The sequence below is a fragment of the Abramis brama genome (assembly GCF_963993115.1).
Source record: "Abramis brama genome assembly, chromosome: 23".
In the NCBI taxonomy this organism is placed as follows: Eukaryota; Metazoa; Chordata; class Actinopteri; order Cypriniformes; family Leuciscidae; genus Abramis; species Abramis brama.
This window is the reverse complement of record NC_139985.1, coordinates 15,691,836-15,709,642: the sequence shown is the minus strand read 5'-3', so window position 1 is coordinate 15,709,642 and position 17,807 is coordinate 15,691,836. Positions and strand designations below refer to the sequence as shown.

The following is a 17,807-nucleotide window of genomic DNA, read 5'->3' as shown; positions in this document are numbered from 1 at the left end:
TACCTTTCCGAAACAGAAAAGACATACATTTCGAGGAAGGAACTTTCATAATCATCATGTTTCCTCAGGGGTAAGAGCAGCGGCGCTCATTTACATGATGCAGTGTGTATGAGGAGGATACAGGGTTTGGGGAGCACATTTCTTCAGCAGAAGAGAGGGGAAGGAGGGCGGTAATAATTGCTCACTCCCAAACAATTCCACCAGTGACATCCCATTACTTTAAACACGACAAAATAAGGCCACCCGCGCGCGGAGAAAGAATTCACTGAATAAGACATGAAGGGAAAAGGCTGGCGTTATTAGCTGTGTGGGGTTCATCATTAGAAAGCACTGAGACGGAGAATAATCCTTCACGCGCGCGACTATAACTCTCCTGTTACTAGCAGTAATTACAGAGCAAGTGCAGCCCGCCGTTTGTAATAAACTGTCTGTGTTCGAGCACACACTCATTTAGCCTCTCTATAACAACCGAGAGACAATGAAAGCAACGTAACTTTATCATTTACCTCTGACAAGTGCGTATACGAGGTACAAGACTGTGAAAAACTGAAGTGAGAGAGCAGTAAGAAGATAATATCTAAAGTGATATATCGAAATAATGTCCTAAATATAAATATATAACGCCATGGATGGATTTCACAAACTTTAATAATCTTTCAGGTAGGATGAATGCAGCGTGTGAGAATGAGAGGGGACATCAGGGGTCATGGTGGAAACTCGAAAGAAATGAGAAGAATTATTAATGGTGTTGTACCGCCATCTAGCGGCCACAATATACAAGTGCAAGTGCGGGATTATTCTGTTATTCGGGACATTTATTTCATGTCTCAATCATATAATATTCATCTTAACATAATGGATAAAATATTACACTCACATTTTTTAAGATGGAAACCTTTTTGGAAATTAATTGTTTTATTTGATTACATTTAAATAAAAATACGGGCGTTTTGTAAATAAATTTTTTTATTATTATTATTATTATTATTATTATTTGTCATGTCTCTGGCTGCTATGCATACAACATGAAAAGCTGGCAATTTATTAAGAAATATTCCAGGTGTTTCTTAATTTTCCCCTAATTAAAATGTTTTGAATTAATATTGTTTCAATATATGTATTCAATTTCATTGGTTTTTCCTGTGTCCTCAAGTCCCCGGGTTTCAGCTTTGAGGTCACAGAGATTAATGGCAGTGACAGCACATCTCAAACCAGTGCACTTTTTGTCTGTCGTATAGAGTCTAACACTATGAAACACAGAGAGAACAGCAGAAATAAGTCAAGTTCTTGTAATGACTGATTTATGATAAAGGCACAATTTTAGTGATATCCATAAATAATGTTTTATGTATTTTTCATTATTTCTCAATGTATGTGAGAAAGATGAAATCTTGTACACAATTTTTTTTTTTTAAATAGCTTCATTTCATTTTCCAAATGCATACACATACAAAACAGATGTTTTCAAAAACAGAGTCAAAAAAATTAAATATCATCATAGGATTTCGATATAGGATTAGGATATACTTTGACTTCAACTCAAACCAGAACTTAAAATTATGATAATTTACAGAAACTTTTGCAACTGTTCAGAAACTTTATGAAGGGGTCTGAGGATAATAATACTGATAAAAAAAATGTAAGCAATACTGAACAAACATCTTAATGTGTGCAACAGGACTGCAGTAATGAATCCCTTAACATAGTTTTGTATTTACAAAATGACTACTTTAACTGGCCAAAGAAATAAAAAAGTAACTGACACTGTAATAAATATGAAGCTGAGGTCATCTCCCTTGCCTAAATGTATTAAAAGGCACAAAAAATGCCTTAAATATGGTTTGACTGTTATAAATAGTGCTACCAAACTATGTGGGTAGACTCAACATTAGTTCAGTACCCAAAGCCTCATCCCCTGTTTTATCTGAAAGTAAAATGTGCTTTCCCATATTAGCCATTTGCTTTTCGTTAGCATGGCTATAGGAGTATAAGAGTGCAGAGAGTTTGTTGGAGTGTGTTCATCTATCTCCTTGCAGAAGACCACCGTGTTTTACAGGTTACAGTTCATCTCGGGCTTGTCTCGCACGCCACTCCGGGTGCCGGGTCACATGTTCAGCCGCTAGAAGGACTAAATGCATGAACTCCTCTACGTCAAAAGTGTAGTTGGTGAACTTAGGATGTTCCCCAAGAGTAGGATGATGACCCTGAGACAGAACAAAATATTCGTCAATAATATACTGTAATATAATGTCAACATGGACCAAAACCTCTGAGGAATGTTTCCAGCACCTTGTTGAAAAATCAAGGTAGTTCTGAAGGCAAAACGGGGTCCAACCTGGTACTAGCAAGATTTACCAAATAAAGTGGCTGGTGGGTGTATATATATTCCTATTAGGGAATTAAAATTCTCTAATAGAAGGTTATGTAACTAGTTTAAAGGTACTAACATTACTCACACGAATGTGATTTTGGTAATGTATAAAGGAATACTGGAATTAAATGATATAAACTGGAATGAATCCAGGCAGTGGTGTACAGGTTTGGCTATGTGTGTGTGTGTGTGTGTGTATGTGTGCTCTCTTCACCTTATCCTGGGGGAACACTTTGTCCCTTTTCTGCCAAGTCATGTAATGGACTCCCCTCAGTCGGGCCAGATCACGGTAGCAGCTCTCATCTTGACAGTTGTACCTGTGGAATACAGAAAGAGGAATGTTTTATGTCCCAAACTTAGCAGGAAGTGGCCCACAAAGCCTCCGCAGACTCAGTTTGATGGATAACTGTTTAATTAGGCTGTATTTCACTGTCACACACACACACACAGACACAGTCAGATGCTTCCCTCCTCCGTAACACATTAAAAAGTACATTGTACAGCACAGAAGCTTGACTGCATCCACGCGAGTGTTGGGTAGATGCTTAACATGACATGGGTGTCAGATGCACACTGTGGAATACATATTAACACATGCAGATGGGTGTCACGGAAAAAAAGAGTCGTGATGTATTCATTTATCAGTGGTAAAACAGAAAGAAACTTTTTTTTTTAAGCAAGAATGCAACCAAATGTCCAAGATTGGTGGTGGTCAGGGGCTAAGATAAAGATTTAAAAAAGATAAAGTCTAAAGATAATATTTTAACAAGTTTAAGTTATTTGAAAACCTATTTTGATCAACCACATTGCTGTTTCTTCTTCAGTGTGTATGGTGGGGATGGTCCTTGTTTTAAGTTCCTGTTTTAAGTTTTAAGTACACTACCATTCAAATGGTTTGGATCAGTAAGATTTTTAAAAAAAATTAAAGAAATGAATAATTTTACTCAGCAAGGACACATTATATTGATCAAAAGTGACATTAAAGACATTTATAATGTTATTAAATATTTCTATTTCAAATAAATGCTATTCTTTTGAACTTTCTACTCATCAAAAAAACCTGAAAAATGAATCATGGTTTCCTGAGAAATATTAAGCAGCACAACTGTTTCTTAATCACCAAATCAGCATATTAGAACGATTTCTGAAGGATCATGTGACACCGAAGACTGAAAATTCAGCTTTGCCATCACAGGAATAAATTACACTTTCAAATTATTTTAAATTGTAATAATATTTCACAACATTAATTTTTTTAACTGTATTTTTGATCAAATAAATGCAGCCTGTGGGAGCATAAGAGACTCCTTTCAAAAACATTTAAAATTGAATGGTAATATTTTAAAAGTATTTATTGCAAAAGTATTTGATTTGTACAAAAAAAATAAAAATTAAAGTCATAATTAAGTCAAACTAAACACATCAGAAAACATAATGCATTTCTTCATAGGATGTCCCTCAACCATGCTATCACTTCTCACATTTGTCATTTATCACTCGCAATAAATGTTTCAACTTTTAACCTTTTTGGTTGTTTTAATACAATCAAGTGGTATAAACATTATTTAAACATCAGACTGTCACCAATAACTGTTTATATAAACTCTGAGGGTTTTAAAGTGACTCTAAAACTTAAAAGTGAAGTGGAGTGAAGAAGTATTTACATTCCTCAGACTGACAGCTCTATAGCACTTAGAAAGCAGAGAGTTACATACAATTCAAATATGACGGCCCAGTCGGGAAGAAAGAGGAGGTGGGTCAGTCCGGCTCCATGCATCCCAATGAAGATGTCAGAGTTGTGTGTGGCGTGGATCTGCTCCAGAAGCGGCATCTCTCTAAGAATACACACCAGCTTTCAATCACGCAAACACCAAAAAAATTGCTACATTTAAAAACAACAAAGACAGAATAACTCACTTGAATTTGTAATCCACCAGCTTGACCTCGAATAAAGGCACTGTCTTCAGGGCATTGATAAGCTGAACACACACATACACACAGCAGGGATTCAGAGGGTGATTAACGAGACCTCACACTCATGTGGACAGAGGCCAAGTAAATCGAGGCTTTTTACCAAGCAGGGGTCTTCAGCAAATAAGAGTTTAAATGGGCAGTTAAGGAAGCAGAGTGATAAATCAATGATGAGCAAAGAGAGAGATGGAGCATTCACCTCCTGCTGGTTTATTATCCTACGGTAGTCAGTGCTTCTTGCCAACAGAGTGACACGGACTTGGCCCACCTGACAGAGCAGAAGGACATCATAGATTTCATACATTTTTCAACACACATTTATATCTTAAGCTATATATTTTGTAACATATATAATCCATTTTCAAAATACATTCAGACATGACAATTTGTTGTTTAAACCTTTATTTAGGTGGGTAAAGAGGAAGTAAATGTCATAATATGTGTGATAAGAAAGAACTGGGCTCCCTCATGACAAAGAACATGTGAAGGAATAAATTGTACAACAGTGCCATCTAGTGGTAGATAGTATAATCATGACAATAAATAAACTATTTTAGTGTGTGACCTTAATTTAAACATTATTGCTAATCTTCCTACACAAAAGCCTAATAATGAAAATATGGCTATAAATATTATAATATTACAATTTAATATTTATGTATTTAAAAGTATAAGAATTAAAATTAATTTAATATTTATAATAAAACAATAAAGAATATAATATGAATGATAAAATAATGATTTAATAAGAAATCTAGTATTAAATAAAATATATATTATATAAAATTATAATTAATTTCTTTTTAAGAATTAAAATCAATTTTATATTTAAAATAAAATGAATAATAAAATATGAAAATTAATTAATATTAATAATTAATAATTATAAAATTATAAGAATTAAAAATATTATAAATGTTTGATATGTCTTTTTTGATATCTATATTTATTTGATAATGCCAGATTTCACTAGGAGGTTATGTGATTTTATGAGCATAACAATTTCCAAATTATCACAAGACACAGTTTATATAGTGCGTAAATTGTGTTTATAAATGTATGGATAAACAATTTACGAATTATATAATCTGTTTCCTGTGCTAATTTTGGCGTTTTTATGCTCATAACATCACACAACAATCTCTTTGTTAAATCACTCTTTCAAAAATCTCTTTTGTTTTTCAGACATTATCAAACACATATAGATATATTAGTATCTCATGCAGAGAGAATGATTGTCTTTCTATTATTAGAATACAGGAATCAAATCATGATCTGTGTGTGTGTATTGTATGATGCGTGTGCGTGTGCGTTTGCATGTGTGTGTGTGTGTGTGTGTGTGTGTGTGTGTGTGAGTTCAAGCATGTTTACCTTCGGTCCATCTTGTGGGACATTGAGTCGATAAAGGACATGCTGGGAAAACGCCTTGAACAGCCCCTTACTGTGGCAGTCAGAGATCTATCAAATTACACACATCTGTCAGTTAAATCTTCTCTTCATGTCATTTGCACACAGAAGGCAGAGGCACACAATCATTAATATGAGGATGATTTGAGCGGCAGCAACAGATGAGTTTAGTCTCACACAAAGCAAATACTCTATATCACATGCACAGCATCCGAAGATGTCACGCAGAGATGCATTAACACAGACAGAAGACAGCAGATGAACATGATGAGATGAACAAATTCTAAATGGAGGGAGGGGGGGGGGGGGGGGGGGGCACTTGAGAGCAACAGATGCACGCCAATTATAAGGATACGTACAAGAGGGGTGTTGTAGAAAAGGCCATATCGCATTCTTGGAAGGAGAGAGAAAAATGCGTCTCTAAAACACACCTGTGAAAAACACATACTTTTAAATAGCAGCAAAACACTGAGATGCTGATAAAAGTGTGAACTGGTGATGTGGTGTAAAAGTCTTTTACCCTTTTGGAGTCAAAGTTTTTGAGGTGAATGATGTCATAATATGTGAAAGCCTGCCACGTTTCACTGAACAGGTCTCCATATCCATACACACTCTGACAGACAAAACAACTCAATTAAATGCATTGAAGATTTTTTTTAAAAGTCCACCTGCAGTCAATCATTGTATCCCTTAAAACTCATCTTTGAAAATCAAAATGACAGTTAAATGTAACCTTTTTTTTTTTTTTTTACCAAATTTTTTAGATGCTCTTTGATACACTGCAGTTTTAAGGAGCAAATATTCAGCAATGGTATTGACTGATGAGTTACTGTATGATAGCGTTGTCTGCATATTCAAAATAGCCATCATGATCAGTCAAAAGTCATGCAATAACCAATTAATTAATCAGACAGGAACTAAGAGTCATTACCTTACCTAAATTTATCTTCTTAACTGGATTAGATTCGAATCCTTATTTTCCTAATCTCTCTTAATCTACGATTGAAACTAAAATCCAAAAGGACCATTCAAAGTCTGGACACACTGGCCACGTTCACACAGCAACAGAATGCATTTGAGTCCTTAATACGGTGACGTTCACACACAGTGACAACCGCATTTTGTAACCGAACTCACACCTGAAAAACTTGAGGACTCACGTACCGCATTCTCGCGCTCTGTGAACGGAACCGGACTGAACTGAACTGAACTGTCGCGAGGGAGCCGCTACGCGCTGCACAAATGCCTGTCTACCGTGTGCTGAGTTGTTTTCATGTGTGGTACAGCGAAGGAGTTATGAGCTGTGTGTCATCTGAAGGTTTTAGATCCACTCACTGATCTCCACCAGAGATCACGTTTTGCTCTACACGCGACTCAAATGCTCCGCAGCCTCCGCTCTCCACCCAGATTTAAACGCTGCTCTCGGTTAATAAAGATTTGACGGATTAACTTGCAACTCGATTGAACTCTTGTCGTGTCAAAAGTAATAAGACTTTTCAGTTTTATGGACGTCGCCATCTTTGATATTACTTGGTCACTATCATGGTTGAGAATACTGGCTTGACTCCCATTTAACGTTCATACAGACAGTATTCGAATTTGAGATGCTAGTGTAAGTTGCTGTGTGAATGGGACATTTCGAGACTCACACCTTCAAGTAAATGCGGTTGTCAAACGTTTCTCAAACAATTCTCAAGTACATAAATATATAATAATATTACAAGGTGGATTTAATTTTGCATTCCATTGTTTCATACAAAAAAAGTCTCCCTCTTTCTACACACCCCTTCATTTTCCCTCTTCCTCAGTTCCTCGCCCTTGAAATACCAGTGTCTGAACAATGGGCAGGATAAGGTTTTCTCGTAAGTCACTTTATTTTCAGCCCACTGTTTCCTTTTTATCTTTCTCTTTTAGGAACCGCACACCTCCTGAAACTGGCAGTCGGTTTAAACAACAAACCTTCCATCAGTGTTTGAAAGAAATGCTCTCTAAGCCCTCATGGTTGATGATTTACTGGAAGACATTAGAAGCAAAGAATGTTTGTGTGTTTAAGAGAGATGAACACTTACTGTGTCCCACATGACAATGTTTATGTCACGGCTGAAGGAATTGTTGATGTGCTGGGAGATGTAGAGGTTGACAAAGTCACAGAAATGATGGTACATGTTCACTCCTGCAAAAGACAGGAGAAGCATGCATTAAAAAAAAAAAAAAAAAAGCCTTTGTGATGACTTAACAAAAAGGTCCCTTAATTCCCACAGAAAAATGACCTGCATCCAGTTTCATGAAGACGGTTGGTCTGTCAATTATAACATCACAATGGCCATCGTCCTGGGGGTGGAAGTCGAGCTCTGAGTATGTCTGCAATTCAGCAAACCTGAGAGAGGAAAAACAAGACATGAACATAAAAGACTGTTTTATATCTTAAAACTTTAATATGGACCCTTGTCGCATTTCTGGGGTTCTCAGAAGCAGAAGTCGTCATAGTTGGGTAAACTTCTATAGCGGGGAATGAGAGACGACAACAAATATAATTTTTGTATTTCCATTTGCTCCAATAGCAAAAGAAAAAATCTGTGATAGAGTTTCCACGATTGAGTTTTGCGATAATGACAACTTGGGAAACGTATTATCACATTCTGTGAAAATGGTCAATTTTCCTGCAAACTATTTGAAAAAACTATTGAATGGATTTTAAAGATAGGAATATAGCTAAAAAAATGATATGGGTCACTTTTGTGGCACTTTCTGGAGGAGGTAGCCATTGATCACGGTCTACTTTTATTGTATGGAAAAGAGCAGCATGAACATTTTTTAAAATATCTCCTTTTGTGAACGAAAAATAAGGTAAGTAAATGATGTGAATGTCAAGAGACATTAGCAGATATATTCTACTGTTCAAATGTTTGGAATCAGAAAGATTTTTTCTAAATTTAAAATAACTGTTTTCTATTATAATATATTTTAGAATTAAATGTATTCCTGTGATGAGTCTTCAGTGTCACATGATCCTTCAGAAATTATTTTAATGTGCAGAGTTTGTGCTCTAGAAACATTTATTATTATTATCAATGTTGAAAACAGACCATGACAGATTGATTCTTTGATCAATAGAAAGTTCAAAAGAACAGCATTTATTAGAAATATATATATATATTTTGTATCATTATACATTTTATTGTCACTTTTGTGCAATTTAATGCATCTATAAAAGTAAAATAAAATAATACCAAGTATATTTTTTCAAAAGAAAAAAATCTTACTGATCCTATAGTAGTTAATCCATCTTGGTTTCTAAAAGTTTTGCCACATATGTTAAGAAATACATTAATGCAATAAATGTCCATGAAGTTTTTTATTTGGACATAAAAGTTATATATAAAGTTATTTACCAAGACTGAAGAGGACTCTTGTGTGCCCCTTCTGCAGCTAGTGCTTTACTATTAAGGCTGCAGTGACCACCGATCTCACCCTGTTCCAGGAAATCCTCTTTATACCTGCAGTGGCATAGAGAAAGAGAGATGGAGAGAGAGAGAGAGAAAGAAAGAGGACTCATTTAGACAGGAAGTTCTCGCAGTTCTGCCAGAGAGAAAACTAATTCACAGGGTTTTGCATTGCACTGACCTCTCGTGACCTCTGCGGGGACTCCTCAGGTCCAGGTACAGGTTTGTGGCCCTGCAGAACCGCATATGACTGGAGCACTTCAGAGAGGAATCACCCTTTTAAAAAAAGTTTCAAACTTGTATTTGCAAGTTTGTTCCCAGTATTGTTTGGACATGTTTAAAACAGCCCTTATGTCTTAAGCTCAGTGCTCATGCTCAAAGCTCTGGAGGACGGTAAAGACGAGGCAAATGAGACAGAGGTAGACTCACAGGACTCGACGGCTTGCACAATGTCTTCATCTCACTGAGACGCTCCCTCACGTAGCCAAAATCTGCCTGCTTCCAGAACAGTTCCTGTGCAGTCTGAATAGAGCCCGCCCTACAGAAAGAAGACAGACAGTGGCACAATGTGGAGTAGATAATAGAAGTCTTTGTATAGAAGGTAAAGTCCTTGAAGTGCTTGAGTGACACAGCGGAAAAACAGCGGTGTTCAAATGTTAGTAACTTGTGTTAGCTTAATATTAGCACTAGATTAAAGGAATTTCCACAGTGAATAGGGTTTGTAGTGCGAATTGAGAAAATATTTGTAAGACACGGATGCAAATAAACAGTTGAATTCAACAATGTTTCACACAATAGTTTATGGAACTACAGTTGACATGAATCTTCAAGTGAAGAAGATTTTATTTCTTAGAAAATAAATAAATTAAACCGTACATGAGAACATTATTATTTAGCATTATGTGCTGGAGCCTGCAGGAGAATGAAATGTCATATATGCGGTCATATATGGTGAAGAACTTTCTATTAATATATATATAGAATGTGTTACACATGGTGTTGCAAAGAATATCTATAGGATATATGGATATATATTGAGAACGGGGCAGAAATCTGGAGCTGCTCCCTGCAGGAAGCTGTTCGGATTCGTTTAATAAAGTGTAAATCTCTGGCATCAAAAATTCCACAATTTTGAGAAGTGATTTTTCACAAAGAGAGAAACCACAACACAAGCAGTGACATACTGTACTTCATCTGAAAATGTAATATAGATATTTAACTTGTTATTACACAAGCATAATTGGGTAACACTTCACAATAAAGTTCAATTTGTTAACATTGCATTTTTTTTATTTCAAGTTGTATTTATTAATGTTAATTAATGCATTATGAATAAAGATGAATTGACAATGAATAAACAGCAGCATATTTATAATTTAACATTCACCTATAGTAATAAATACTGTAAATACTTATTTCATGTAATAATTATATAATATTTATAATTATTACACATATTGTGGTCAATTATTAAATAACAATACTAATTTTATATATTATATTATCAATATTATAATATCATTATATTAACAATATTACTGTTTTTATTGTATTTTTGATCAAATAAATGCCTTGGTGTGCAAAAGAGACTTCTTTCAAAAAACGTAAACAATCTTACCGACCCCAAGCTTTTGCGAATATCTGCTAATATTGCTTGATATTCAACCAAAAATAAAAAATTTCTGCCAACACTTACTCACATCATGTCATTCAAATGTTTGTCATCCACAAAAGGAGATACTTTTAAAGGAGATACTACTTAAAAAAATAGACTGTGATCAATGGCTACCTCCTCCAAAAAGTCTTATAAAAGTGTCCCACACAAATTCTGATCTTTCAATAGCTTTGAGTGTGAGTAAAACTTGATGACAGTTGTTATTTTTGCTGTCCTGCCTATATACATACATATACATGGGTAATTAGATAGTTAGTGGGAAAACACAAAAATGTTAAAGAAAAATTTAGGTCAGTAAAGAAAGGTATACCATCCTGAGTCAACACTGGTGCACACAGGATAGCTGAATCTGTGCTCAGCGGAGCAGCTCTTTTCATACCCCCAGCAGGAATTCGTGAGCAACAGAGCATCCTGTCACAGCCAACAGAGACACAGAGTTAAGAGAACATCCCGTATAATCATCTACTGACAGTAAAGCATTTACACAACACTAGAAATTAGCAATAAAGTCACAAGCTACTGTATACCAAAAAGATCAGTCCCTAATCCACCATTATAGCTCATGTATTACAATGTCTCACCTCTAACCCAACTTTAGCACGCATTCCATAAGAAACAAGAGGAAATAGCTTACTTTATAAGGGCAAAGCGGGTCCTCCTTGCAGAGTTTGACCAATGGTTTGTTGTTGTGCAGAAAGAATGGAATATGCTGCTGAGGCAGCGCCAGGCTGCTGTAGTCCGGCTGTGGCGTGCGGCTGCTGTTCTGGCCACTGTCTGTGGTAGAGATGGTTTTATAAGTGCAGGCCAGGCACAGAGCTACCAGCAGCAGCATAGTCCCTCAAGCCACATGGAAGGAACCACACTGGCTCTCAGCACCTATACTCATTTATGAGAGAGAGAGAGAGAGAGAGAGAGAGAGAGAGAGAGAACAAGCGTGTTTAGAGCTAGAAAACTAATGGTTTACGGGGGAGGACAAACACCAAAGCTCTGGAAGTAACAACAGTGTGGGAACCTGCAAATGAACGGATCTTACTCCATGTGAAACTCCTACCACAGGAAATATTAGTGACCTTTTTCCTTCAATTGTTTAAGCAATAAGGCCAGGATTGAGGGAAATTAATAGAAAAACAAGTGTACATTCGACAGAAATGGTGGTTATGTATGTTCTCTGATATGGGTTGAGAACTAATATTGAACCATAACGGGGAGGATTTCTTTGATTTTCTGATAAGATGATAAGATCTCTGTAAGATCATTAACTATTTATACTTAATCATAATGCCTGCCTCGTTTTGTTATTTTTCACAGCATTACCACAAGTACTTGAATGGAATCGATCACAGCTGATAATTTGTCTAATGCTCTAGAGAAAATAAGCACTTCTTCTTTACACAGATTTTTTAATACTCTAAAAGCAAGCTTTAAAATGATTTCATTTCCCATTTGTGACAAACATTTTTATCAACATTTAAGTAAAGTGATTTACGTCACTTTCTAGGAATAAAATTTAAACATTGACTAAATTAATTAAAAATAATGAAATAAATAAATAAATAAAATTATAACCTATTAATTAAACTATATGTTGGTTTGTTGTAATTGATTTTTTTCTATACATGAAAAAAATATTTGTTTGAGCTTGACAAATGCAGTCAGGCAACGCTACAATTTCTGTAAAATTTACAAAAATTGAATGAGAATAACTGTCACGTTCAGTTTAGTTTTGTTCATGGACTTTCAGTGTTTTCATCGGTCACATGTTTCTTTGTTCAGTTTCCCGCCACTCTTCCGTCTCCTTGGTTACCGTCATTATGAGTTAATGTGTGTCAGCTGTGTTTAGTAATTATCCTCATTCTGTTCACTACTTAAGTTGTTCCTTCTCCTGCAATCCTTGTCTGGTCACTGTAATACTAAACTGTGTAAATGTGAGTTTCCCCTGCCTGTTACCTGATTATTGAGTGTTACTATTAAAGTGTTTGGATCTCATCTTTTGAGTCTTCAGCCTGTTCCTGAGTACACCACAGTGTTACAGATGATCGGACCTCCAAAATGGATATAAGAGCTCAGTTTATTTCGGTGGCTCAGGGGAGCCCTTCACAAGTAGTAACATCCTTCACGAACTTCGGTTGTCTTGCACTTACCAGCCTGCGCGACGACAAGACCCTAAAGACCCTAAAGACCCTGTTCTGGATCGGGGCAAACTTCCACAACCCCATCTACCTTCCAGACACCACCGGATTGAGTTGGAGAAAAGCTGTGGTGAGGTGTCTGGAGAGTGTACGGCCCTGATCCAGAACCCGGCCAGACCCAGAGCCCAGCCCGTCACCACCCCGATCAACGACGCCTGAGCCCCCCGCAGACTGGAGACTTCTGCTTGCAGCGACGATTGACGATTGAGAATGGGAGGGCAGAGCACACCATTGGCCCGGAGTTGAAGCACCACGGAGAGTCTGACCAGGGGTGTGAGCCGGCAAACACGCCCATCGCCGTGGGAATCCTCATCGAGTTCGAGGGGATGGAAGCGAGCCACGCCCGCCCTCCTGCCACTAAGAGCGAGCACCAGCTGGACCTGTTGGACAGTTTGAGTGTGGAGAGTGTAATTCCCTGTCTCCCTTGAACTCATCTGAATCTTCTTCATCAGTCCTGTTATCCTCACCCAGCCTCCCTCTTCCACCACCTCTACATACTGCCATCAGGAATGCTCTATTTTTTGTTGGTTTTTGTGCCACTCTCCATTTTCAGTCCTCAGCCAAGCCTGCCACTGAGTCATCATCACCCCCCATCAGTCCCTCTGTGTCACCTCATCTTCCTCTCAGTGGCGTGGTTACACCGTAGACCTGCTGGGAGCCTATTCCTGGGTGTGATGAGCCCTTGGCTCCGCCTCCAGCCTCGCTGCGCTCTGTCCCACCTCGACTCCAGCGTTGACCATCAGCCATTCGGCCTCACCGGGCTCCCTCGGACCGCCGGCTCCACCTGGGTCGAACATCGCCACACCTCCACTGCGGACTTGCGGGCCGTCCGCTGCTCTCCGGCACTCCACCCCTTCTGACTTCGGCAAGCTCCACCTCCAACCTCGGTCACACCAGCTCGTCCTCAGCCTTCTGGATCCCCACTTCCATCTCTGGGGGTCGTCGCGGAGGCTCTGTCGCAGCCGCCTAGATCACTGGCGTCCCATCACTTCCTCGGACTTCCGTCTGCGCGGTGGGCTCCACCTCCCAAGGCTCCTTCACCATCAGTTGTTCCCCAGATGTCATCACCATCATGGCTCCTCCCGCCATCGACTCCGTCTTGGTCTACCGGCATGGCTGAGCTCTTGGTCGCATCCACCTGGCCACTCCTCCTGTCTTCTCCACCATGGATGCTACCTCCTGCTCCTCCCTGGTCGTCGTTATCTATCACCAGCCCTTCGCCACGTCCTCCTCCTAAACCTCCGCCATCTCTTCATCTGTCAACAATCTTCTACAGTGCGAGGTCGCGCCTTGCCGGGATGGACGTTATGTCACGTTCAGTTTAGTTTTGTTCATGGACTTTCAGTGTTTTCGTCGGGCACATGTTTCTTTGTTCAGTTTCCCGCCACTCTTCTGTCTCCTTGGTTACTGTCATTATGAGTTAATGTGTGTCAGCTGTGTTTAGTAATTATCCTCATTCTGTTCACTACTTAAGTTGTTCCTTCTCCTGCAATCCTTGTCTGGTCACCGTAATACTAGGGGAGACCGGGGACAGTTGCAACACTTTGCATTTCTCTCAGTTACTCAGAGACTATTTGAGCTGATTATATATGACATATCGTTCACAGTATTTATTTGAATGGAAGAAGCCAGATGTTGCAACTGACCCCAACCCAAGGGACAGTTGCAACACAACCCAGGGACGGTTGCAACATGTTAAAAATACCTTAAATTTCATTAATTAACTTAAGCTTTTTGTCTCAATGAGCATAGAATTCTGAAAATATTAAGTGTTTTAGGCATACTATAATATTATAGTATTATTTATTTCAATAATATTATTGTAGCCAATAATTTTAGTCATATTTATCAAATAACAGTTATTGAGTTTTGTTTGTTTATGTGTAGAACATAGGCCTACATAGATTCAGTGTGCAGGTGTTACAGATGCTATTCAATCCCTCCATATTTCAGTGTCAGACAGGAAGAATTGAACCATTTGAAATGCAACAAACTTTTATTAAACATGCAATTTATAACTTGTTGCAACTGTCCCCAACCCTATCAGCCATGACAGAACATCATGTGCCTGCTATACACACTGACTTTGACACATGCTAACCATGTCACTTAGAAGTCAACAAAACAATAATTCAAACTAAGTAAGTTTTGATTAATTCATACAAAATGTCAGGACAGTATGACAAAAATTATATCTCATGAAAAATTTACTTTCATACCTCCAAAACAAGTTTTGTTCAATAAATGCAGCAGCAGATGTTGAATATGTCTACTGTCTTCTTGGTGGGGGGAGGGTCTAACTGCATGTGCAGTATGAGTGTCATCACTCAAGCTTGTTTTTGATTGGAGAAAAATGACATGTTGCAACCATCCCCATGTTGCAACTGTCCCAGGTCTCCCCTACACTGTGTAAATGTGAGTTTCCCCTGCCTGTTACCTGATTATTAAGTGTTACTATTAAAGTGGTGTTTGGATCTCATCTGAGTCTTCAGCCTGTTCCTGAGTACACCAGTGTTACAAACTGTCTTCCTATACCTTGATGTAGAAACAGTTAATAGGATGTTACTACTTGTACAATTTTTTTATTAAAATTAATCCATTTCATTGAATAATAATTCAAAACATGTCAAAATGGCATTGTTCTATTATTTTGGATACAGTCGAACCTCCGATGTGGGACAGGCCACAATCCCCACAGACATTTAATGTTTTAAACTACCTTTCATGGTAGACTAACTTTATATTAGATAATAGTTTAGCAACATAAACATAAGATTTGTGACTTTAAAAATAAGTCATGGGACATCAAAGTGGTATGTGCCATTTACTAAAGTTATTTGTATCTACTTAACATACATAGGCTTACTAATAGTAATATATTAATAAATTAAATGAATATTATCTTTATAACTATGATTTCTAGGTAGCTATGGTGATTTTTTGCAAGGGGAAATGACCAACTGCTTTGCTGTGTTGCCTTATAATTATGACAACGTAATTACAGATTATTACATGATTAAAAACCCGTGGGAAAAAAACACACCCACATTATGCAAATGTGACCGGAGAACGCCAAATGAACCTATTAATTAAGCAATATTTGCACAAATCACCACGATAATCATAGTTTACGTACAAATACTTTAATAAAACTTCTGGAATTACAAGCATTGTGTAGCCTACTAAAAAAAAGATAGGCTACTTAACACAATGACAGAAAGATTATAATAAACTTCTGGCATTCATTGAAAGAGATGTCCCTTTTTAATTACTTATGATTTACAGTAGTAAAAACAGCTAGAGTAACTGTATGACTACCAAGGGATTTTGAACTATTAGATTCGTCACTTCTAAATTCAGTGTCTAATGCGATCTGTCTAGACAGGCCAGATCAAATAGATTAACAAAGGCGCACTGTGTATTCCCAATCTCATTCGCTTCATGGAGCAGCTCAATTAAGTGTCCTACAGAAGAGTAAATGTACCATACTGGATTCCTGTCCATAGATACATGGTAAAAGTTAGTGAAATCTGCACGGGCTTTTTTTTCCCTTTCTTTTCTCCTTGTAAAAGGTAGGCTATAGTCAAACTATAGAGCTGCGATTCCCAGATGCACCGACACACCACAATGTTAAAATAACACACAACAAAAATAATAATGGTGCAAGCTGAGGTGAGGACCGTAACAACCACAAAGACTTGACACGTTGCCAGGGTGAGAAGCTCTTGCAGCTGTCCCACCATCAGTTATATTTTATCAGCTGTCTTTACTAGCTCAAAAACACATATACCCACACAAAAGGAAATTAACTTTGTTCCGACTTTTAGTAGCTCTGAGAAAGTTAAAGTGAATAGTCACAGTTCTAACAAAAAAATAATAATTACATGCTTACCTCCTTGGAGAAACTAAGGAAAGGCAGTGGTTGAATTTAGTGATGCAGTCGCCATACTACCGGAAACTATCAGCCGGCATGTGTTACTGCTATTATTAACCGCAAGAGGGCGCACGAGAAGATCTTAATTTTATACTGATTAAGTGGACGTCCAAGAATGCCCAATAATACTATATTCGTTACTTTATAACTAAAAAATAATAACGTCTTTGTTATAAAAAGAGATTATTAAAGCAGAGATTATTAATAACAATAATATTAATAATATACGCGTTAGGCTACTATATCATTTAAAATAATATTTAGTAACTATTTAACAATAAAAACTTTAATAAAGCTGGAAAACAAATAAAAGCAGAAATTATTATTAATCCTTGTTATATAACTAAAAGTAATATCTTAGTATTTATTAAACATTAAAAAAAGATTAATAAAGCTGGAAAACAAATAAAAGCTGAGATTGTTATCTTTATTATTAAAATAATTCATAACTAAAATAATATCTTAGAAATTATTAAACATTAAAACAATAATAAATCTTGAAAAAAGCAGAGATAATTAATACTACTACTAAAAATAATATATCAATTACTATATAATTTACAATAATATTTCATAATTATTTAACATTAAAAACATTAATACAGCTGGTAAACAAATCAAAGAAGAAATAATAATTACTATTATTAACCCTTGTTATATGACTTAAAATAATATCTTAGTCATTATTAAACATTAAAACAATAATAAAGCTTGAAATATAAAAGCAGAATATTATTAATTATAATAAAAATACATTCATTACTATATAATTAAAATAATAACTTGCTGTAGACAACATTTGAAGTGGATCAAAAAA

At 36.8% G+C, this 17,807-nt stretch overlaps 1 protein-coding gene across 1 annotated transcript; it reads right to left on the bottom strand.

The window, feature by feature from the left end:
- Positions 1 to 1,277: 1,277 nt before the first annotated feature.
- On the bottom strand, positions 1,278 to 17,037 carry eogt (EGF domain-specific O-linked N-acetylglucosamine (GlcNAc) transferase). The gene is made up of 16 exons (XM_084100428.1): positions 16,949 to 17,037; positions 11,502 to 11,743; positions 11,178 to 11,278; positions 9,622 to 9,730; positions 9,374 to 9,468; positions 9,142 to 9,246; positions 8,020 to 8,126; positions 7,819 to 7,922; positions 6,270 to 6,362; positions 6,109 to 6,180; positions 5,714 to 5,800; positions 4,542 to 4,610; positions 4,289 to 4,350; positions 4,087 to 4,206; positions 2,586 to 2,688; positions 1,278 to 2,204 (listed from the first exon to the last, which is right to left on the bottom strand). Exons 2-16 carry the CDS (start codon positions 11,697 to 11,699, stop codon positions 2,058 to 2,060), a joined length of 1,572 nt encoding a protein of 523 aa, XP_083956554.1. The 5' UTR covers positions 11,700 to 11,743; positions 16,949 to 17,037; the 3' UTR covers positions 1,278 to 2,057.
- Between the last annotated feature and the right edge of the window lie 770 nt (positions 17,038 to 17,807).

Coding starts and splice junctions, on each gene's coding strand:
- eogt (XM_084100428.1), bottom strand. CDS start 11,699: ATGCTGCTGCTGGTAGCTCTGTGCCTGGCCTGCACTTATAAAACCATC. Junction 9,469..9,621: donor TGTGCAAGCCGTCGAGTCCT/GTGAGTCTACCT, acceptor TTTTTTTAAAAG/GGTGATTCCTCTCTGAAGTG. Junction 4,351..4,541: donor GGATAATAAACCAGCAGGAG/GTGAATGCTCCA, acceptor GTGTGTGTTCAG/CTTATCAATGCCCTGAAGAC.